This window comes from Panthera onca, chromosome B4, assembly GCF_046562875.1.
Source record: "Panthera onca isolate mPanOnc1 chromosome B4, mPanOnc1 haplotype 2, whole genome shotgun sequence".
NCBI lineage: Eukaryota > Metazoa > Chordata > Mammalia > Carnivora > Felidae > Panthera > Panthera onca.
The window spans coordinates 138,288,265-138,309,177 of NC_138345.1; the positions used below are offsets into that span (position 1 = coordinate 138,288,265).

Consider the following 20,913-nt stretch of genomic DNA (forward strand, 5'->3'; position numbering starts at 1 on the left):
TGTTTCATGACTTTAACCGTTGACTAAAAGGGGGAGGTGGGATCATCGGCCCCCAGCAGATGCCTGTGGAGGAGGCTCTTCCCGGGTCTCGGCCTCGGCAGCACCGTCGGCGTGGGGAGCCGTCTCTCTTCGGGACGTGTTCTCTGGGGGGGCTCGTGGCTGGGCCACGGCACGTGTCGGGGGCTGCCGTGGCCGCGTCCCCGTTGCACCTGCCTCTCCCTGCAGGGCGCTCGGGGTCTCTCAGCAGGTAGCCGTGACCTGTTTGGATGCGGGGAGCCCAGCCCAGCCCCGCGAGGAGGCAGGTCTTCGGTCCCTCACACCTGTGCGGTCCGTCTGTCCCCGGCGGGTGGCGACCCCTCTAGGAGGCGATGCAGAGCCTTGAGAAGTGAGGGCTGGTGTCCGGGGGCAGAGTGGAGACGGCCGAGCTCCGTGCCGTCGTGGGGCTGTGACGAGAGCAGGGCCACCGCGTGTCCCGCTCAGAAACGAGAGAGCCTTCTGCACCGCGACAGGGAAATGCAGGAGCCGAGGATTTTCAGGGGGACTCTCGCATTTTGCTGTGATACGAGACTCGGCACAGCCCTCGAGAGTTGAACCAGTTGCCCGCGGCCAGCTGTCGCTCCCCAGGCGTTTGTGGGGGAGCCGGTGGGGGAGGCGCTCTGAGGGGGGCAGAGACAGCCGGGGCCCGGTGCTCCTGGGCGGCGCCCGCCGACAGGGTCTGCTCCTGAGGAACGGTGCAGAAGGCAGGGCCCGCCTGTGGCCGCGCCGGTTCCTCCGGCTCCCCCGTGAGGTCACGGCCCAGGCTGCACTCGGGGCACACCGAAGCCCGGCGGAAAGCGCGGGGGCTCCGCAGTGGGCATTGTAGTGCGGGTGGGCCGCGGGGCGGGCAGGAGGGCCGGCGTGGGGACACCCGGGAAAGGCCGAAGCCGGTGGCCGAACCCTGCGTCCGAGCCCTCCCGTGGTGCCCGCGCCGTCGAGGGGCAGGGTGGACCCGGGCGACGGTCACCTCGCAGCTGTCTCCCTGCAGAGGAGGAGCTCCGCAAGCTGAGGGAAGAAACCAACTCGGAGATGCTGCGGCAGGAGCTGGACCGGGAGCGGCAGCGGCGGATGGAGCTGGAACAGAAGGTCCAGGAGGTGCTGAAGGCCAGGTGAGGAGGGGGCCGAGGCCCCCCGCTGCCCCCGCGGGCGCCTCCTTGCCCCTGAGCCGCCACGGGGGTCGGGACCCCTTCCTGAGCCACCTGCCGCACGCAGCGACCTCGGGGTTCGCCCGCCGCGGAGGGTCACCCTCGTCCCGGCAGCGCCCCTCCGCTCTGGAGGTGACGCCCCGGCTTCTGGGGGGGGACGGTGTGGGCCCTGCTGTGGGTGGAGCTGTCCCTGGCGCGTGGCCCCCTCGGCACCCCCCACCTCTGCCCGCGAGAGCCGGGCCTCTGCCTCACGGTGCCGCCAGCGAGAAGCGGGTCATTCCGGGGGGTGTTTGTACATTCGGAGACCCGTGCTCTCCCTGTCCCTGCAGGCTGGCGGCCTGGCGGACGAGGCCGCTGCTGGGACATCCCCGCCAAGAGCTGGTTCCTCTGTGGGGTGGGCGAGTGCATTGTTGTTACCGAGTGTCGTCACCAGCTCTGGTTCCGAGGATCCCCCCCAGGCTCCAGGTGCCCCGTGCACGGGGTTTAGTCGGTGGGAAGGCGATGGCCAGACGCTGGCTTCCTCTCAGGTCTTACCCGTTGGTGGTCAGCTCCCGGGAGCTGGGGGCACCTGGCTGTCTTTGGAGGAAGGGTCTTTACCCTGCTCTGCAGGCGTTTAGGACAACTCGTGTGTGTTTTTGGGCAGCGTTGAAATCGGGCTGTGTTGCCTGTCCCCGCAGGTCAGTGTGGCTGTTTCGGGGTTCTTCGGGACTCCCTGGTGGGGGGAGGCCTCGAGATTGTCAGGGGAGGGACTCACCCTACTTTGCATTCTGCCCCGTCCCAGACATCGGCACATGGGCCTCAGCCAGGACTTTACCTGATGCTGAACTTTCTTACGTGGAAATCTGTAGACGTGCAAAGATTCAATTACGTTTTAATTATGCAAAGAGGTGCAGCGAGTCACCTGACCTGGACGGATGCTGGGAGATCCAGGGACTGGATCCTGTCCCCGGGTGCCTTCTCAGCCTGCCGGCCATGGCCAGCCTTCTGTGGTGCGTCACAACGCCGTCTCCCCGACAGAACGCACTTCTGTCTGGGGCAGATGCGTGTTTGGGTCCAGCCTCGCCCGGAGCCCTTGGCTGGAGGCTGCAGTCCCCCCAGTGGCCTTGAGTGGTGTTTGCCCACGTGTCTGCTCTGTCCGTTTCCCAGCCCCCGCCCGGCCTCACTCCCCAGCCCTTCACCAAAGTCCCCTCCCAGTTCTGAGGACGCAGAGGGACCAGTCTCCCACAGGTCTGCTTGGGGGCCAGCTGGGTGATTATAGTTAAGGAACATCCGGGCCAGGACCCAGGAAGCTAAGGGTCCTGGGGTGCCTCGTGGGGCTGCTCCCCTGCTTTATGTGGGGGTGGGGTTTAGGAACCTTCTGGAAACTGAGGCCTGAAGGGGGAGGTACAGGGAGAAGCAGGTTTCATGCAAGAGATGACTCTTTCTCTCTCTCTTTTTTTTTAATATTTGTTTATGTTGAGAGAGAGAAAGCATGAGCTAGGGAGGGTCAGAGAGAGAGAGGGAGAGAGAGAACCCCAAGCAGGCTTTGTGCTGTCAGCGCAGAGCCCAGCATGGGGCTTGATCTCACGAACCGTGAGATCGTGACCTGAGCTGAAATCAAAGAGTCTGACGCTTCACCAGCTGTGCGTCCCACAAGTGATGACCTTTTGCACCGTCACCTTGATGTCTGTGTGGGGGTGGCCGTGGGCCGTCCCTGCTGGGTGAGCGTGTGGAGGGGCCCCTGCACGTGCACGCGCACACACACACACACACACACCCAAGCTGCAGATGAGTTGTAGGATTGAAACCTGGGGATTAGGTTTACGTAAACCTCTGTTTTGGTTTTAAAGAGAATTTCTGAAAAACCATCTTGGTTAAAGCTTATTTATCAGTAGGCAAAGGCCTTTTCCAGTTCGCGGTCCAAAAGCCACGTGGAAACACCGCCCTCCCGCCTTGTGCCCGTCTGTGGCCAGGCCTTGCCTGGGACCCCGGCCTCGGGCCCTCCTCTCGGGCCGCTCCTGTGCTGGGCCCCAGGCCATACTGAGCCTTGGTGGGGGCTGCTCTGTGTGTGGGGTGAGATGGACCCCCCCAGCCCAGGGAGGGTCGGGGGCAGAGTGAGCCTGGCGCCCGGCCCTGGCATCACACTTGGAACCTCCCGGGCCTCAGTGCCCTCTGGCCTCGGACGGGTTGCGGATCAGAAAATTGGATTTTCAAAAAGCAATTCAGGCACATTCCACTCCAGCCTTGTTGGCCGATCATCAAGCATTAGCATAGGTTGTTCCGGAACATTTGAGTGAGTCCACGGGTGTTAGAAATCCAAGGCCCCTTTTTTCCGATCGAGGTCACACGGCTCTTGTTTCCCTGAGGTCACCCCGTTGGTGTCCCCCTTGACCGGGAGCTGCGGGTGGGACCGGGCGCCCCAACGTCTTAGGCTGCGATGTCCCGATGCGCCATCTCCCCGCTGCCCGCCGCTTCCTGTGTCCCGTGCACGTAACAGGCACCGACAGCAGCCCAGGTCTGGTGGGACGTGTCGCCCGGAGTGCCCACACCCGTGTCCTCCGGCCTCTCCCAGGGGGCGGCACGCAGCCCGTTACTGTTGAAATGGCTCTTTGTTTCTAGCAGGTAATCGTGTTAGAAAAGTCAGTTAGTGCCCGCGTAAACCGAGCCCAGGGCCCCAGAAAGCGGCCACCGGCCACCCGGACCCCGGGCCCACCTGTGGCTCAGGCAGGGCCGTGTCCTTGGCAGCGCACGCCTGGGCCCGGGCTCGGCAGGAGCACATTTGTTAGCGCTTCTCAGGTGGGCTGCAGCTTCCGGAACCTCCAGGCTCACCGGAGACATCCTGGTGTTGAGGCCGTCACCCGTGCCTGGGAATGGAAGGCACTCCGTCGGGTCCTGGGCGCCTCTCCTGCTCCCAGTAAACCCCTGTCGGTGGGAGCTCTGGGCGTGGACGGCTGTTTGGGCCGCCCGGCCCCCTCCTCCCTGGCCGTGGCTCCCTTCTCTGGGACTCCACCTCTGTCTCGTGTGTTCCTCACCCACTGCCTAGTGAGGCTGCAGGCCTCGCCCACCCTGCCTGTCTCCCGTCCAGCTCGTCCCCTGCGCCTCCTGCTCCAGATTCCAGTCGCGGCTTTCGAGCCCGCAAACCAGGTCGGTTCACGGAAGTGTGGCGTGAAATCCCGTTACGTGAACAGAGCAGAAACCGCCCCCCGTCCTTCCCCGAAGCTGAGGGTCTCCCGGGCCTGGCATCTCTACCTTGAAAGAGTCCTCTGTGTTCCACCCCGCCCCCCAAGCCCCTGCTGAATTCTGCCTGGGGCTCCACCCTCCCCACATCCTGGGGTCCCTGCTGGCCTGGGAGCCACAGGAACAGTGCGTTGCGGCCCGGCCAAAGCACCACCCGGGGGCTGGGGGCTGGGCCAGCTCCATCAGGCCCTTTGGCTGAAAGATCAGTAGTCAGGGTCTGGCAGGTGGACAGAACTCCAGGCGAGGGCTCTGAGGCCGGGGGACTGCCGTGATCCGTTGTGGCCGGGCCGCAGGGACAGGAAGCCAGGCAGGTGGCTGGCACGGGCATCACCCAGCCTGTGGCCTTGCACGGGGCTTGCTGAGTACGTGCATCGATAAGTGTCTTTTCATTAGCATGCAAGTTAATTAGCGTAAGGGGTATTTATTCGGAACTTAATAAAGAAACAGATGTGTTAGGAGCGCCTGGGTGGCTCAGTCGGTTAAGTATCTGACCCTTCGGCTCAGCTCAGGATCTCACGGTCCAAGCCCCACATGGGGCTGTGCCGAGGGCGGAGCCTGCTTGGGATTCTGTCTCTCCCCCTCTCTGCCCCTCCCCCCGCGTACTTGCTCTCTCTCAAAATAAATAAATGAACTTAAAAAAAAGCAGACGTGTTAATAGGAGAGGAAAGGATTGCATGTTTATTAGTGATTACTCGGTTATTAAAAAAACAGCAAGAAAAGCGTGTCCGTCACGAACGCGACTCTGTGAGGCCCGGACGCCGTCGCAACGTCTGAGCCGTCAGGTCCCAGTGGAGCCCAGCTGCTGGGAAGGAACACTTGAGTGCGGTGGGCTCCCTGAGTGCCAGGACTTTGCAGAGCCCGGACTCGCTTGGAACTAACAGGACTCTTGCCCCTTCTCCCCTCCCTTTAAGAACCGAGGAGCAGACGGCCCAGCAGCCTCCGAAGGGGCAGGCCCAGGTCAATAACGGAGCAGGTAGGGCCCCTGTGGGCGGCCGGGCCGGGGTGGGGTGGGGGTTGGGCCCGTTCCTGGGCACACCTGCCCACGCGGGGTCTCCGTGCGTCGGGCCCCCGTGGGCGGCTCCGGTTGTGAGCTGGCGAGCGGTCACAGCAAATGAGATGTGATTTTATTGTTCTGTAAAGATGCCACACGGCACCCGCTCCAGCCCTTCCCGACTGAGGAGCGTCGTCCTCACACTGGCCTCTCGGCCACTGACCTGGGGGCCGCTCCCTGGGTCAGGACACAGAAGCCTCTTCTCTGCACCTCCCCGCCTGCCGAGCCCTGTTCTCTATCTCGCTCTACCCTTTGTCCTTCCTAACGATGTCCTGGGAGGAAATGGGATTTTCTGTCCAGCTGTCTAGGGATCTGACCCGGGGTGGGCCTGGCCCTCCCATCTCCTGACGTAGGACCCGTTCCCACGGGCTGACCACTTGTGAGCACCCCCTCTGTGCTGGGAGCTCAGAGTCATGCTGGCAGGGCCTCGAGGTCAGGCCTGTCTCACATACAGCTCAGGAAACCGAGACCCAGGAGGGAAAGCCTCTTCAAGGGGCACCCACCACGTGGAGGCCCAGACAGGTCCTGTCTTCCAGCGGGGACGTGCAGGTAGGCCGGTCCGGGTACAGGGCCGGCTGCTGTGCCCTGTCATCGTCTCCCCGGGCCCCTCCACGCTCAAGACCCGGGTTCCAAGCCAGGAGCGGCAGGAGAGACCCCGAGGTCCCGGCTGTGCACCGTGATTGATGAGTCCCCTGCACGCGTGGGGAGTGTCAGAGAAGTGAAGGGCGGAAAGACCCCAACGCTCTGGGTCCCCAGCCGAGGTCCACTCGGTAGCCCTCGTCACCGGTGCGGTGTGTGGGCAGAGGGAGGGACAGTGGGAGGAGGGGACAGGTGCTCTGCGTGGTGCCCCCCGCCCCTCAGCCAGCACGGAGGGGTCAGCAGCGCCCGAAGCCTGTCCGGGCCACAGGCCCGACGTAGACCTGGGGGTTGGCATACCGGAGCCTCCTGTCTGACTTCACGGTTTTAAAAAAAGGTTTCTGCATTTTTAAACGGCTGGAAAAAAATGAAAGGAATGTGGATTTCACAATTGAGCATCCATAGTGTGGTTTCATGGGGACGCAGGCGGTCCCACCGGGTCACGTACTGCCCGTGGCTGCTGTCCAGCCGTCCAGGTGGCTGTAGCATTCACTGCTTTGCCCACCTCTGCGTGCGCTGAGCACAGTCCCGCTCCAGGGAGGGGTGAGAGGCCCCCAGACGCTCCCCGTTCCTTTCCTCTCCGAGACCTCTGTTCCCTGTGCCTGGGCGGCCTCTGTGTGCACAGACCTGGCCCGGTAAGAGTGTCACGCGGGACCACGTCCCTCCCCTCCCTCTCCTTAATTGTGGCGGGACAGCGCCCCCTGCGGGTGACTCTGTGCGGAGCACTCAGGGTGCGTGGTTTCCTCCTGGTTTTCTGAATCTGTGAGGTGGGTCCCCTTCTGAAGGTCTTGGTCGTGGGGGGCAAAGGCCGCGTCCTTCACTGGGGCCCCCGCCAGGACACAACCCCCGGGCGCACACGTTCCCTGGCCGTCCCTCAGGTCCACGGCGTCCCAGGGGGTGAGCCCCCAGCCAGAGAGAGAAAGGGAGGGCGACCCCGTCCCCGGGGGGGCGGGCCGTCTGCTGGGGCTGCAGCGGCTCCCCGGGAGGGGCGTGTGACAACAGAGACGCCACGGGGTCCGCGGTGGCCGTGGCGGGCCTCGTGGCGGGAGCGGGTCAGGCTCGGCGTCAGGGTGTCCACGCCCCACTGTATCCGTGTTCCTGACCGGGAGCCCCTCCCCGCAGACCGGCGGAGCCAGGGGCTGTGCCCCCGTGTCCAGAAGTGGTTCTACGAGAAGTTTGGGGAGTACGTGGAGGACTTCCGGTTCCAGCCCGAGGAGAGCACGGTGGAGACGGAGGAGCCCCTCAGCGCCCGGAGGTGGGGGCCTGCGGGGGGGAGGGGCCCTCGGGGGAGCCAGGCCAGCGCCCGGGGCGAAGCGACAAAGTGGCTGACGCCAGGGCCGGTCCCGGGGCACGGCCACGCGCCCTTCCCCAGGGAGCAGGGGCGGGAGCAGGGTCACGTGACAGGCAGCCCCCCCCCCCCCCCCCCAGCTCAACACTCTGGGCTTCGTGACAAGGCGTGTGGGGACCATCGTCTCGGGGACTCAGGTTCTGGGACGTGGGTGGGAGACGAGGGGCAGCACCGTAGGTGACACCCCCCCCCCAAGTTAGTGATCAGCAGTGAGCTGCACCTGGTGTGGGCCCCGCGTCCCAGGTCATGCTGTGCTCCCCGCGTGGCAGTGGAACATGGCGGTGGGGACGCGGCTGTGCAGGTGCTGGCACTCACCTCTCTCTCCCTCCCTCTTAGGTTGACGGAAAACATGAGGCGACTAAGTGAGTACCTAGCACGGCCGTGTGGGGCCAGGGGAGCGGGGCCTCGGGGCTGAACTGGACGTCTTTCCAGAAAGATGTTCCTGGAGGTTCCTTAGGAACAAGGCTCCCGTCAGCAGCATGTCCAGCACCACCACCCCCCCCCCCCCGCCATCCATCTGGAGCAGGACAGGATGAGGCCAGCTCTGCCCGTCCCCAAGCTGGGCCTGGACATGTCCCTCTAGGCCTGGAAGCCCCAGTGGAAAGCGGTGCTTCTCCAAGTATTGGCCAGGCCCCGGGCGATGACAGGCACCCCCCCCCCCCACCACCCCGGCTCCCTCTTTCTCCCGTGTGTGGCACAGGCGTGGGGGGGGGAGCGGCCAGCTGGCGGCTTGCGCAGGGATGGTGCGCAGTGGGTGGCACCGGGGTGGCTGGGAGAGGCCAGCTGGCGGTCAGGCGCCCCAGGAATCCAGGTTGTTCGGGGCCCCCTGCGCTCATGCCCCTTGCGCTGCTGGCTGCCCCCCGGGGTGTGCCTGAGTGCCGGCCTCACCGCGGTCGTTCTGTCCCCAGAGCGTGGTGCCAAACCCGTCACCAGCTTCGTGAAGAACCTCTCTGCCTTATCGGACTGGTACTCCGTCTACACGTCCGCCATCGCCTTCACCGTGAGTCCCCCGGGGTCAGAGACGGTCTGCCAGCCCCCCCCGGGCGGCCAGCGCGGTCTCCCACCTGTCCCCAGGGACGCACTGCCCCTTAGCCGCTCTGGCTGTGCAGTGGGGACTGTGCTGCTACCCGGCCCTGGGTTGTCTTGAGGGCATTGCGGGGGAGGGGGAGCCCCAGACAACCCCCCGGGGCAGCGCCTCAGAAACAGGCCTCTGTCCACACCTCCGTCTGCTCTCCTGGGTGAGTCGGGGAGAGGCTGGTGAGGAGGCTTGTCTGCCCAGGGGCGACCGAGCTCCCTCCCACTGGGCACCTGGGGCTGGGGGAGGCTCCTGGCCTGGGGGCCCAGCTGGGCCTCTGCGAGCCCAGTCCTGGGGAAGGGGTGGGAGAGCAGTAGGCCGGCATCGCGGCCTGCTCTGGGCAAAGGGGACTCGGCCCCCTGGCCCGAATCGTCCTGCCGTAGCCGGCCCCAGCCCCGCGCAAGGAGACCCTTCCATCACTGGCAGGGGGACACAGGCCACCCACCTGCCTGCCAGGCACCGTGGCCAGAGAGGGGCAGCCCCATCTCTGCATTTTGGAAGGTTCTGAGGCTGCCCTAAAGCCCACAGCCCGGTGCCAGCCCCGGGGGGAGAAGGGCATTTTGCTCCTTTACAGAGAATAGGACTCGGACGCGGGGCCCCGGCCCTGCCTTCATCCCGGAGGCTCCCCCTTCACAGGCCCTTTGCCCCACGAGGCCTTTGATAGTGGTCCTGCCTGTGTGTTATCACCAAGAGACGTGCCCGCCATTCAGGCCCTCCTTCCTGGCCTCCTGTGCCTGAAACCCCCTGCACTCCACTCTCTGCCCTGTCTGAACGTCTGTTGTGTGCCAGGCACATGGCACATCGTGGGTTCTCAGCCAGCGGTCGGCCACCTCGCCTGGCCGTGCTGAGTCCTGGCGGGGCTTCGAGCTCTTCCCTGGGGAGCCGTACCTGGGGCCGGCAGGGACCCGTGCCCATCCCAAGCCACGTCCAGTAGCTGCCTCCCAGGGGCGCCCCCTCCCTGCACACCCAGAGCGGCCCTTGGTGCCACCCCTCGGAACCCCTGCTGAGAAAGCAGCTCTTCCTGGGGCCTCCCCGTCACGCACTCCCTCCTTTGGAGAGCCGCTGGGGGCCTGGGCGCCCACCTCCCATCGTGGTGTGGCAGGGCGGGGGGTCGGGGGGAAGGAGGAGGGGGTGGCCTGTCCGGGTGCCTGACCATCTCCCTCCTACCCGCAGGTGTACATGAATGCCGTGTGGCATGGCTGGGCCATCCCCATGTTCTTATTTCTAGCAATTCTGAGGTTATCCCTCAATTACCTCATAGCCAGGTGAGCGTGCTGGTTTGCCCGTGTACGTGGAGGTGCCATCTCCCTGAGCCGGGGCCGCCTCGCACACAGGTGTCTGGGGGTAGTCCCGTGATGGGGTGGGGCTCCCGAGCCCCCAGGATGCCCGCCCCCACCCGGCTCGCTGGAGCCAGCGGCGGGTGATTTTCGAGCTCCCCGGCGGCTCTTCCGGAAGGCCGGCGGGTGCCCGCGGGCAGCTGCCCCCGCTCAGTGATGGTATCCCAGGAGCCTTGACGGGGCTGCAGAGTCTTTGTGCCCTGGGGGAGGGGGGGGTCCTGGCATTCAGAGTGAGGGTCCTTGCAATCACCAGCCCCAAGCAACATGCCCCGTCTTTCCTTCGCACCCTTGTGAGCACCTTCTGGGGGCTCCGTCGGGATGCCCCTTGTCCCCAGGCTGCCTGGTGTGTCTGAACATGCGGTTGCCCCAGCAGTGAACGTCCCTCCAGAGGAGAGCCCCCGTGTTCCAGATTTGTACGCAGCCGTTCAAAAGTTCACACTTCCGCATACGAGTGTTCCTAGCATCTCGGTGCCTGTTTGAGTTGGTTCACTTGAAAATGTTTTTTGTAGGGAAGCAAATCTTTACGTACTCGTGAGGGCGTCCTCTGTGCCCAGGCGAGGCACGATCAGCTAAAGTACTTGCTGTTACTGCTGTGGTGACTTACTTTGAAAGACCTGTCACTTCTGGGCCCCCGTGGGAGGGGCCGGTGAGGGTGACCTTGAATTGTCCATTCTCAAGAGCCAGGGGGCAGCCCTGGTGGGCACGGCAGCAGACGGCAGAGGGTCTCCGCAGCCCCTTCTGTCCCGCACTCCTTTCCGGTCGGGAGCACGGGGCTGGGGATCTGAGGTCCTCCCTCTAACGGCACCAGCTGTTAAAGGCCCGTGATTGTCTCCTCTTGACCAGGGGCTGGAGGATACAGTGGAGCATCGTGCCTGAAGTGTCTGAGCCCGTGGTAAGTCCTGGGAGGGCAAAGGTCTCGGCCTCCACCCGGTCAGGCCTCGACCCGTTGGCAGTGTGGGTTCCCTGAGGCCTCCAGCAGCAGCTGTGCGGATGCCCTGGGAGCCCTGCCTGGCAAGTCAAGGTCAGGGAGCGGAAAGCCAGCATCCCCGGGCACAGAGCCCTGGACGGCCACACTATGACCCCTTGCCGGCCGACACCCCAAGTGCCCCTTGCTGGCCCAGGCTTGGCGGCAGGGGAAGCAGGCCTGTCCTGACCCTTCCCAGCTGGGATGTGATCCGCTAGAGGGAGGTACGAAGGGGGCTGTCACGGTGTCTCCCTGGACCAGTGGACGTGTAGAGCAGGGATCAGCAAGCTCGCGGCCCTCCATCTGATTTTATAAATAAAGTTTTATTGGCATGTAGCCGTTCCCTTTCATGCACACACTGCTGTGGATGCTTTGGGGCAGCAACGGCCGGGTTTAGTAGCTGTGGCAGGGACCGCGTGGCCCACGGAGCTACAGGTGTTTATTCTCTGGCCCGTTACAGAAAGTTCGCTGACCTGCTCCAGAGGGAGACTCTGGCCGTGGGGTGGAGCTGCAGGCATGGGCGGGAGCTGGCAGTAGGGGTGCTGGGTGCAACGGTGCCACAGGGGTCAGGGCTCGGGGAGGGAGTCTCGGGGGCGGCAGGCCTGTGCCTGCTGGGCCCCGGTGCCCAGGACGCCCTTGGGAGGCTCTGGTTGAATGAGCTCAGACAAACAGGATGAGGTCAGCCCCCCCCCCCCCCCGCCTCAATTTCCCTTACTGCGAAGTGAGGGGCGGAGGGCTCTGTGCACGTTTGAAGACGACCCGTCAAGGTGCGATCCCTGCCGCTGCCCACCGCCCTCCCGGGCACCAGAGTGGTGGCTGCCAGGCCAGCCAGCCCATGCCGCGCGGGGGCAGCAGAGCGACCCTGTTCCCAGGGCTGGGAGGCCCCTGTGCTGTTCTTGGGACTCATTCCTCTGAGCTGCTCAGTTTCGGAGGACATTCTCTCCCGTCTGGCTGCAGGAGCCTCCAAAGGAGGACCTGACTGTGTCTGAGAAGTTCCAGCTCGTCCTGGATGTCGCCCAGAAAGCCCAGGTACTTCCCCCTCTCGGGCTCCGGTCTGGGGGCGCCTCTGTGCCAGCGTCGCCCAGCGGGGGCCCCCAGTGCCCCAGGCCTGGCTTGTCTGTTGTCAGCGGACCTGCCGTCAGCCTGCCCTTTGGTCCCGAGGCAGCACCCGAGACAACCCTGGTTGGCGGGAAGGCCCTCCCGGTCGAGGCTGTCGGCTGGCACCCTCTGGAGGGTGGAGCCCCTACCCGCCGGGCCGAGCTGTCTCCAGGAGGGGCGTGGCCCGGGACATCCGTGTCAGTGCGTCAGCCTGGGCTTTGCACCGGACCCGCCCCCCTGTCTTCGGCCCTCGAGTGGCTGTGTCACCCGGCCATGGCCACACGGGGGCTGGACCTCTCTGGCCGGCCCGTGAACCCGGCCCTCCTGACGTGGCCGTGTGGACGGGGACCTGTTGTGATTGTGGCTTCTCCACACAGAACCTCTTTGGCAAGATGGCCGACATCCTGGAAAAGATCAAGAAGTGAGTGATGGGCCCCCAGCCCGCGGCCTCGGGGGTGTGGCCCGCCCCCCGGCTGAGCCCCGCTCTCCCTTCCAGCCTGTTCATGTGGGTCCAGCCTGAGATCACGCAGAAGCTGTACGTCGCTCTGTGGGCCGCCTTCCTCGCCTCCTGCTTCTTCCCCTACCGCCTGGTGGGACTGGCCCTGGGTAAGGAGGCGCCTTGTCCCGGGTCGGGGGTGAGTGTGGCACAGGGTGCCCGGGCTGCTTCCCACCAGAGCGCGTGCCACGTGCCTCCCAGAGGCCAGCTGTTCGCGCTCACTGGCTTTCCTCCCTCTGGGCCTCATCCGATGGCTTCTCATCAGGTGTTTACACTCGGGAGACACGAGGCCCATCGCACCCTAGACACGTGGCGGTGGTTTCTTAAATCAAGCTCACGCTCTACTCCCGAGGAGCTGGTAGACCCGAAGGCCCACAGGGGCCGTGCGGGGTCAGGCCGAGGGAAGAGAGACATAGGGCTGGCAGGGGGGGTGTCGTGGGGAGCGGTGGCCTCCGTCCTGTGCGGGGCGGAGGCTCGGGCAGAGGGTGAGGTTTCGGAGGTTTGTTTTGTGCGGGTCCAGAACAGCCCTTGGCCGGGGTGGAGCGGGGAGAGCACTGAGGGGCATGGGGTAGGCGGGAGGGCCGGGCCTGTGGGGCCTTGGGCTGTGGTGGGACCTGTGGATAGACGGGATGGTCAGGGCGGGGTCGGGGTTTGCGCCGAACTGCTGAGCAGGTGACGTTGCTGTAGTGATAGTGAGGCACGAGGGATGGGGGGGGCGGGGCGGGGGGTGCAGCTGGAGGCGGGGCGTTGAGGGTTTTAATTCCAGGGCGGGGCGTGTGCAGAATCCAGGCCACAGATCTGGATGTGCAGGACGTGGCCTTTGTCCGTATTTCAAACCGTGGGGTGGCAGGAGGACTTGAACCCCTCATGGGTTCACTGGGACCCCTGCCCCCGGCCTCTGCAGGGCAGGGAGGAAGGTGTGGGCAGGTGTGGAGGCCGAGGCCGAGGCCATGGTCCTGAGGCTGCCCCTGGCCAGACCCTGACTCCTGACCTGTCTCGGGCCTTAGGGTCCCTGGCCTGGAGCGGGCACCGGCCCGGCTGCAGTGCACGGGTGGGGCTGGGTCCGAGCTGGGGCGTCGAGCGCAGCGGCCACGTGGTTCGGGGGTCTCACGGAATGGGGGCCGTCCCCACCTGCCCGCGGCCCCCCAGCACGCCGCCGCAGCCCTGGTCTTTGGTTGGTGCTCTCCCTGCAGGCCTTGCCAGGAAAGCCAGGGCTGGCAGACGGCGTGGCCTTGGGGGAAGTGACTGGCACCAGCAAAAGTAAAATGCCCTCGGTGCCGTTTCTCAGGGGCCTGGGCCGGGGTGCGAACCCTCTGACCCCGAGTGGGAGCGGGCCCACCGGGTCAGAGGGCGGCAGGCCGGAGTGGGTCCCTTCATGTCATTCTCGGGGGTCGTAACTTGTTTGGGAGCTGGGTTGATTGGCAGCAGCCGGAGTGGACCCCCCTTCGGCCGGGGTCTCCTGGCCCTCTTGCTTCTCCTGCCCTGTGCCAGCCCGCCCCCCCCCCCCCCCCCCCCGGGTTCTGCGAGGCCCTCCGTGTGCCCTGGCGCTCTGTCCTCCGCGGGCCGGGGCGCGGGGCTGCCGTGCCGAGGGGACGGACGTGGCCGCGGTCCTGGTCCCGGGTGGGATGGGACTGTGTCTTCCCGTCCCCAGGACTCTACGCCGGGATCAAGTTTTTCCTCATCGATTTCATCTTCAAACGCTGCCCGAGACTGCGAGCCAAATACGACACCCCCTACATCATCTGGAGGAGCCTGCCCACCGACCCGCAGCTCAAGGAGCGTTCCAACGCCGCCGTGTCTCGCCGGGTAGGCCGGGCCCGGGCCGCGGCTCCCAGGCCCCCCCGCTTGCCGCTCCCCGTGCACGGGGAGGCCAGCGTCTGTCCCGTGTTGTGGGGCCCTCGAAGCAGACGCGGGGCTGTGGGGATTTCCCTGCCGCCCGGCACTGCTCGTTCGGACGGCCCACGAGCCCCGGGGTTGGAGGCCCCCACCCGCCGCAGGGCCCCTCAGGGCCCCTCCCACAGACTTGAGCCAGGCGGGCCCCCGGGCCAAGGGCAGGCGTGGTACAGGATGTTGGTCGCGGCTACCGAGAGCCAGGGGCCTTGGGAGGAGGGACCCCTGGGGGCTGCTGTCCAGCCCTTCCGTTCCCCGGCTCTGAGGCTCGGGCCTGCCTCGTGCCCACACGCCGGTACCGGGCCTGTTCTCGTTCACGGTGGAAAGCGTTTGTGGGTGTTGGGCCCTGCGTCCCAAGTCGGGGCACAGAGGACCAGCTGGCCTAGGTGTTCTCCTCCGTCTCGGATGGGGGGGGGGGGACGTTCGGGGTCTCGGGGAGGTCCAGGAAGCCTTCCTGAAGGAGGGGACTTGGATTTCTGAGTCTTGTGTGTAAGTGTCCTCTGAAGAGAAGGTGTCTGGTGACCCGCTGATGGGAGGGGAGCTCTGGGTCAGTGTGGGTCACGCTCTAGGACAGCAAAGCCTGTTGGGAGCCCGGGCTCCTTATTAGGGGTGAAGCTTGTGTGTGTACGAGCAGCTGAGCCAGCAGACAGGCCCCAGTTGTGCAGGTGGGGGTGAGGCGGGCAGCCTGGCTCCCCGAGGGCATGGGAGGAGACGAGCGGTTTGTCCTAGCCCTGGGGTGGTTGGGGAGAAAAGGCCTTCATGGGGGTCGAGACCACTTAGTGCTGGCCAGTGTCCCGAGAGACTGAGGGGAGCCAGGGGGCGGGTTCCCTGGAGGAGGTGCTGCTTGCGGCTCTGCTCAACCTCCGTGTTTGTGACCTCACGTCACGGGGACCCCCTTTTTCTCTCGGTCCCACGTGTGTCTGTTGTCTCCTCTCTGGCCAGCCGCCAGGGCACGACTGGGTACGGTGTCCGTCTGGAAGCTGTGTCGTGACCATTTGACTTTTTAATGTTGCTTTCAGTGGCCTGTCCCTCGACCACGTCCCGTTTCTCAAATGTGGAGAATGGGCTGCGTGCTCTGGGGGCGGGCTCAGCTCGGCCTTCGGGAGTGGGGACCCTGCTGGGGAGACGGGGGTCTCCCCGCTGTGGTGGGGCTGTTCTGCCCTCGCGGGGTGAGGGGCGGCCCCTGGAGGGGCTCTTAGGGCACACGTGGCTGTGCCTCCTGTACGATGACAGCCGGCAAGGGCGGGGGGCTGCACGTGCCCCAGTCCCTGCCGACCCGGCGTGGCTGATGGGCACGCGTGTGCTCTCGGCAGCTGCAGACGGCCTCCTCGCGGAGCTACGTGTCCAGCGCGCCCGCTGGCCTGAGCAAGGATGAGGACACCGGTCGCTGCCACGGTACCAAGAAAGGCAATTTCCACGAGATCTTCAACCTGACAGAGAACGAGCGGCCGCTGGCGGGTACGTGCGCGGGGTCCGTGACCCGCCCTGGCCTGGGGGGGGGGGGGGGGCGGCTGGCGCCTATGCTGGGGGCCCTCGGCAGCGACAGCCCTGGGGGCTCGGAGGGCTGCTCTGGGTGGGCAGGCGGGAGAGCCGGGTGTGCTCCTGGCCCACACGGGGCCCCCCCTTTCCCGCGGCAGATGGTTTAGCGGCAGAAATCCAGGGGGTCCCCCAGAGCGCGGCTCAGAGCCGTCCCCAGTTTGAGCGTCACCTGTGCTGCCCCGGCTCGCCCTGGCCGTGACCTGTCTGGAGAGCCGTGTGGTGGGAGGCAGCCGGGGGCACTGGTCCCGGGTCAGCCTCCCAGGAAGGGCCTGCCCTGAACTCCTGACCCGGTGGGCACCCAGGGAGCTGGGTTCTAGAACTGCCTGGCGGTCTGTAGCGTGTGGTGAGCAGCTGCGGAGGAAAGCCGTAGAGACCTGACCTTCGACCTCCTGGCCCCTCGTCCTGCAGACCCAGGATATGCAGACGTGCTTGCCAGGAAGGCGGGGGTGGGGGGGGCGCCCTACCTTCCTTCCTTCCTCCCGGGGCGTTACCCGGGGGTGGGGGGCGTGTGTCGGTGCGTCTTTGGGAAGCCCGGGGTGATGGGCTCCCACGGGGAGTGGGGGGGGAGAGGTCACGGACGCTTTCGTCCCCGCTAGTGTGCGAGAACGGCTGGCGCTGCTGCTTGATTAACCGGGACCGGAAGATGCCCACGGACTACATCCGCAACGGGGTCCTGTACGTGACGGAGAAGTGAGTGCCTCCGGGGACTGGGCCGCGGCCGCGCTGCGCTGGGTGCCGGGCCTCGAGGGGCGGGCCCGCGGCTGCACGTGTTGCTCTGCTGTCGGGGAGAGGCTCTGCTTCTCCCCGAGAACGAGACCGGATGGAGAGCTGACCCCCGGGGGTGGGGGGAGGGGGGGCCCTCCGCCAGGTGTAGGGGCGGGAAGAGGGGTTCCGGGGTGGGATCTGTCCTCAGCCCCGCGGGCCCTCGGCCGCCCCGCCCTCGCACTCACGGCAGCGGCCACGGGCCACGCCTCCCTCTCTGCCCCTCGCTGAAGGGACGGGCCTCGGGGACGTTCTTGGTTCTGGTTGGACAGCGCGAGGATGCCTGACATCCTTCTGACGTCAACCAGGTTCCGCGTAGGGCCGTGGATTTAGTCTGTAAAAACTGTGAAACTCTCTCTCCGAAAGTGAGGTTTTCTGTAAAAGGCCGGTGCGTGGTGACAGGTGGGAGGGGCCCTCTGGGGGTCGCCCTCGCCCCCTGGGGACTGTGGTGGCGGCAGCCTGGACGGGGCATCCCCGGTCAGTTGCTGGGCTGCGCCCCTGTTTCTTTCTCCCCCGCTAGTTACCTGTGCTTCGAAAGCTCCAAGTCCGGTTCTTCCAAGAGGAACAAAGTCATCAAGCTGGTGGACATCACAGACATCCAGAAGGTCGGTTGGGCCGCCTCCTCCCTTCTCCTCGCCCCTCCCGCGTCGGGAAGAGGAGGGCCGTAGGGCCGTGAAGCGGCTGGGCTCCCGCCGCGTGCCTTCACAGCGCCAGGCTGGTGCCAGCAGGGAGCTTTGCTGGCCTCGTTCCTGGCCACGGCAGGGCTCCCCTCCTGGAAGGCCTCCACGCAGAGCCCCCTGGGCTCCCGTCAGCGTCCGTGTGCCACGACGGGCCTCTCCCACCTCCCCACGGGTCTGCGCCGGGCGCCCTCCCCCAGATGGGTCAGGCCCCTGGGCCCCTGGAGCCACTGTGTATCTGCCCCGAGATGCTCCCCCTGCCTCGAGCGTTTCCTCAGCCGGTTTCCCTCGGGTGTGGTCACGTGGCGTGGGCGGGGTGCGTGTGGTCCCCGGGGAGGGCCCGACGCACGCCCTTGGCGGGGCCGGCCGGGTCCACCTGCTCCCCGTCTCCAGGGTCTCAGCGCGTAGGACGCGGGCCGGCCCGGGCTGTGGGGTGGACCCGGGCTCGTTGGTGTGTCAGGGGCACCCCGCTGGCTGTTGGGGCCCTGGGCCCTCCGCGCCTCCCCGCTGGGGCGTTCCGCTCGTGCGGTGCCCCGTAGGGAGACCCTGTGTCGCTTGGGCCCTTCCGGGAGGGGGCGGGAGGGGGCGTTCGCAGGTCTGGGTTCTCAGTCACGAGGTTCCGTCTGTCTTCTTGTGGCCAGGAAGGCCGGGGCTCCGTGGGGCTTGGTGTCCGTGGGCCCCGGGGCATGGGGACAGGCTTGGCCCTGGTCCTGGCAGGGGCCCGTGGTGACAGTGTGCTGTCGTCCCCTCAGTACAAGGTCCTCTCTGTCCTCCCGGGGTCAGGCATGGGGATTGCCGTGTCAACGCCATCAACCCAGAAAGTAAGTGCTGGGTGGGAAGTCGGGGAGCCTGGGGTGGGCTGGGGGCTGCGGCCATAAGGGGCCTGAGGGGCGCCCCCCCTTCCCTCCCTCCTTCCCTCCCTCCTTCCCTCCCTCCTTCCCTCCCTCCTTCCCTCCCTCCTTCCCTCCCTCCTTCCCTCCCTCCTTCCCTCCCCGCGGCCGCAGGAGCCCTACTGCTCTCTCCAGTGTGGGTCAGGTGGGGGCTGAGGCCCGCAGCGGGGGAGGGTGAGCCGGGGATCCCCCTGAAGCCTGGGCGCCCGGCCTCTGGGTGGAGGGGAGGGTCTGCCCTTCAGCACCAGACCCTGAGGGGCTCTGCTAGGACCTGGCCTGGGGCCAGGCAGGGCCTGTGTTGGGGGCGGTCCTCCTGGCTGGGTGCCGGGCCACCCACCGCCTTTCCTCCCCGCCAGCCGCTGGTGTTTGGTGCCATGGTGCATAGAGACGAGGCCTTCGAGACCATTTTCAGCCAGTACATGAAAATCACAGCAGCAGCCGCGTCTGGTAGTGACAGCTAGTGTCCGTGCTTCCGGGATGTTGCTGGAAGGTTTTTTGTTGTTGTTGCTGTTGTTGTTGTTCTCTTTGGTTTCTTGTTTGTCCATTTGTTTTTTTAACAATTTGATAGTGGAAAAACTTTGGACATCCTCCTGATCTTTTGCAATAATTCCCCTCGATCTGTGGTTTCTATTGTGTTTACCCTGCGTCTTACGGACCCTTCACGCAGGGGTTGGGGCCCGCAGACAGCGCCAGCCCATCTGACGGGTGAGGCGTGTCCCACGACCGCGTGGACACGGAGGCAGGGGATCGTCGGAGGCCCGTGGAACGGAGGACACGCGGGACGCGCCGGCCCCAGCCACCGCCGAGCGCAGCGGCTGTTTCTGAGCCCCCGCCTGGCCAGAGCCCCCGCGCCAGCCGCGCACCCAGCCCTCCGGAGGCCGAAGCTCTTCCACATCAGAAGCCATAGCTAAGGAACAAGCCCTCCCTCCTCCTGGGGGTGAAGGACGTCGGTGACGAGCAGCTCAGAGGCCCCTTCACCGACCGGACCGCCGGGAACGGGTCTTGCGCTTTCCTCTGGCGAGACCCCCAGCCGCGCGTCCTCAGGGCGCGATCTGGGCCGGGGGTGCGGCCCCGTCCGGCTTCAGCTCTGTGCTGCCCTTCGTGGGGGAAGCGAGGCTGGCTGGGCCGGGCCCCCCCCCCGCCCCCCAGTCCTGACGAGCCCCCGGGAGTCCCGGGCGTGGTGACCGATGAGGATACAGAGTGATGTGCCCTAGAAGCACATCTTTTTAACGCTTTGCCCTTTGGAGAGCCCCGCAGAACGCGTCCCAAGACCTTTGGGGGCACCCCAAGCCGTGGTTGCTCTCAGACGGATATCAGCCGCTGCGTGGCTGGCGCTGGCCTCCGGACGAGGGAGGGGGTTCTGGGGTGGGTGGGGGCGGACAGGAGCGGCCGGGCTTGCAGCCGGTCCACCCGGGGAGCCGTACGGGGATGCTCCGGAGGGCACCGGCTCGGGGGAGTGGCCGTGAGCGGAGCCCGGAGGTTTGGGGCCGGGCGGTCTGCACCCCTGACGTCCGCCGGTGTCCCGGTGGGCACACAGCTGTGCTGGCACACGCCCGGGGGGGTGAGGGTGAGCTGGCACCGGTCTGCACCCCCCCACCCCCGACGCCTGGGGAAGCCGGCGCTCCTGTGGCGGAGGCCGGGGGCGGGGGGTGGTGCCGTGTGGGGACAGGCCTGTGACGTCTGTGAAGGACAGGCTGAGATCGTGGCGGTCAGCGCACTCCCGACTCGACTACTCCAGCTCCTTGGCTTGTCCTGAGTCCTTTTGGGGGTCACTGGGATTGTTTTTTGAAGAAACAGAAGATTATATTTTTTACAGAGAGCAAGCTGTTTTTCTTATTTTTGTATCATTTTTCAGATGTAATTTTTACCTTTGCTCTAATCCTAATTTGCTGGTTTGGGTGAGACCCGGTGGCATCGCTCACGTTCCCCGCCCCCCCGCTTCCCAGGGGACCGTAGGGCCACGCTCCAGGGCCCGGGCAGCGCCTCCGGGGGGCCCAGTCGACCAGCCTGATGAAGCACACCCCCGACCCAGTCGGTGAGATCTGAGGGCGACCAGCTCCAGCCGTGCTGTTGGCGGGACCCTGCGGGCCGCCCTTCCATAACAGTGGAGGCAGAGCCCGCCGTAAACCTTGGCTTTGGCTGCCACGCAGCTGGACCGGCTCTCGTGGCCCCGGGGAGGTTTAGGGCACACCTGGGGACCGCCCCCACCCCCGGTAGATCCTCCCTCAGTGCCCGAGGCACATGGGGACAGGCTGCAGGGCGACCCCCGGGGCCGCCAAGGGGTCGGTGTGTGGCCTGTCCACGGGGTGGCCTCGCCCTCTTCGGCAGAGGGGGTGGTTTGGTTTGAGTCCCTTTTGAGGAGAAAGGGAGATGAAAACTGACCACGTGCCGAGCGCGGCCCCGGGGGGCACCGGGTTCTGTGGGCGCCCAGGCCCTGCCGGGAGGAAGGCGGGCCCGCCGCGGGCTCCGGGCCTCCTGGCAGAGCGAGCCGTCGTTTCTATCGAATTGTGTAAATCTGGGCAGATACTGCGTTTCTATGACTGATCACTGAACTAGAAGGAATGTTACATTTTCTACGTCTGAAGCTTGAGTCTATTTTGGATCTGTAAATAGTCGTTACTGCTGTCATTTTTGTTCAACGAAAGGATTGTACTGTATGAAGAACCAATGAAAAATCCCCTGTAACATTTTTTTAAGAAAACTTTGTTTGTTTAAAGAAGTCTTGTATAAATTATAATTTTTATTTAAATAAA

At 65.7% G+C, this 20,913-nt stretch overlaps 1 protein-coding gene across 8 annotated transcripts in view; it reads left to right on the forward strand.

The window, feature by feature from the left end:
- The window catches only part of GRAMD4 (GRAM domain containing 4), a 72,438-nt gene extending 51,525 nt beyond the window's left edge, over window positions 1-20,913 (forward strand). For 7 of the 8 annotated variants that reach the window (XM_078449290.2, XM_078449293.2, XM_078449297.2 and 4 more), the window contains exons 4-19: window positions 1,025-1,145; window positions 5,309-5,370; window positions 7,207-7,339; window positions 7,769-7,794; window positions 8,341-8,432; window positions 9,681-9,772; window positions 10,688-10,736; window positions 11,766-11,837; window positions 12,284-12,327; window positions 12,403-12,512; window positions 14,054-14,208; window positions 15,606-15,750; window positions 16,428-16,521; window positions 17,114-17,198; window positions 18,023-18,091; window positions 18,517-20,913. In XM_078449290.2, coding sequence (XP_078305416.1) covers window positions 1,025-1,145; window positions 5,309-5,370; window positions 7,207-7,339; window positions 7,769-7,794; window positions 8,341-8,432; window positions 9,681-9,772; window positions 10,688-10,736; window positions 11,766-11,837; window positions 12,284-12,327; window positions 12,403-12,512; window positions 14,054-14,208; window positions 15,606-15,750; window positions 16,428-16,521; window positions 17,114-17,198; window positions 18,023-18,091; window positions 18,517-18,621 — 1,454 coding nt within the window. In that variant the 3' untranslated portion in view covers window positions 18,622-20,913. The remainder of the gene's footprint in view (window positions 1-1,024; window positions 1,146-5,308; window positions 5,371-7,206; window positions 7,340-7,768; window positions 7,795-8,340; window positions 8,433-9,680; window positions 9,773-10,687; window positions 10,737-11,765; window positions 11,838-12,283; window positions 12,328-12,402; window positions 12,513-14,053; window positions 14,209-15,605; window positions 15,751-16,427; window positions 16,522-17,113; window positions 17,199-18,022; window positions 18,092-18,516) is intronic. The other variant, XM_078449298.2, reaches the window with a different exon arrangement.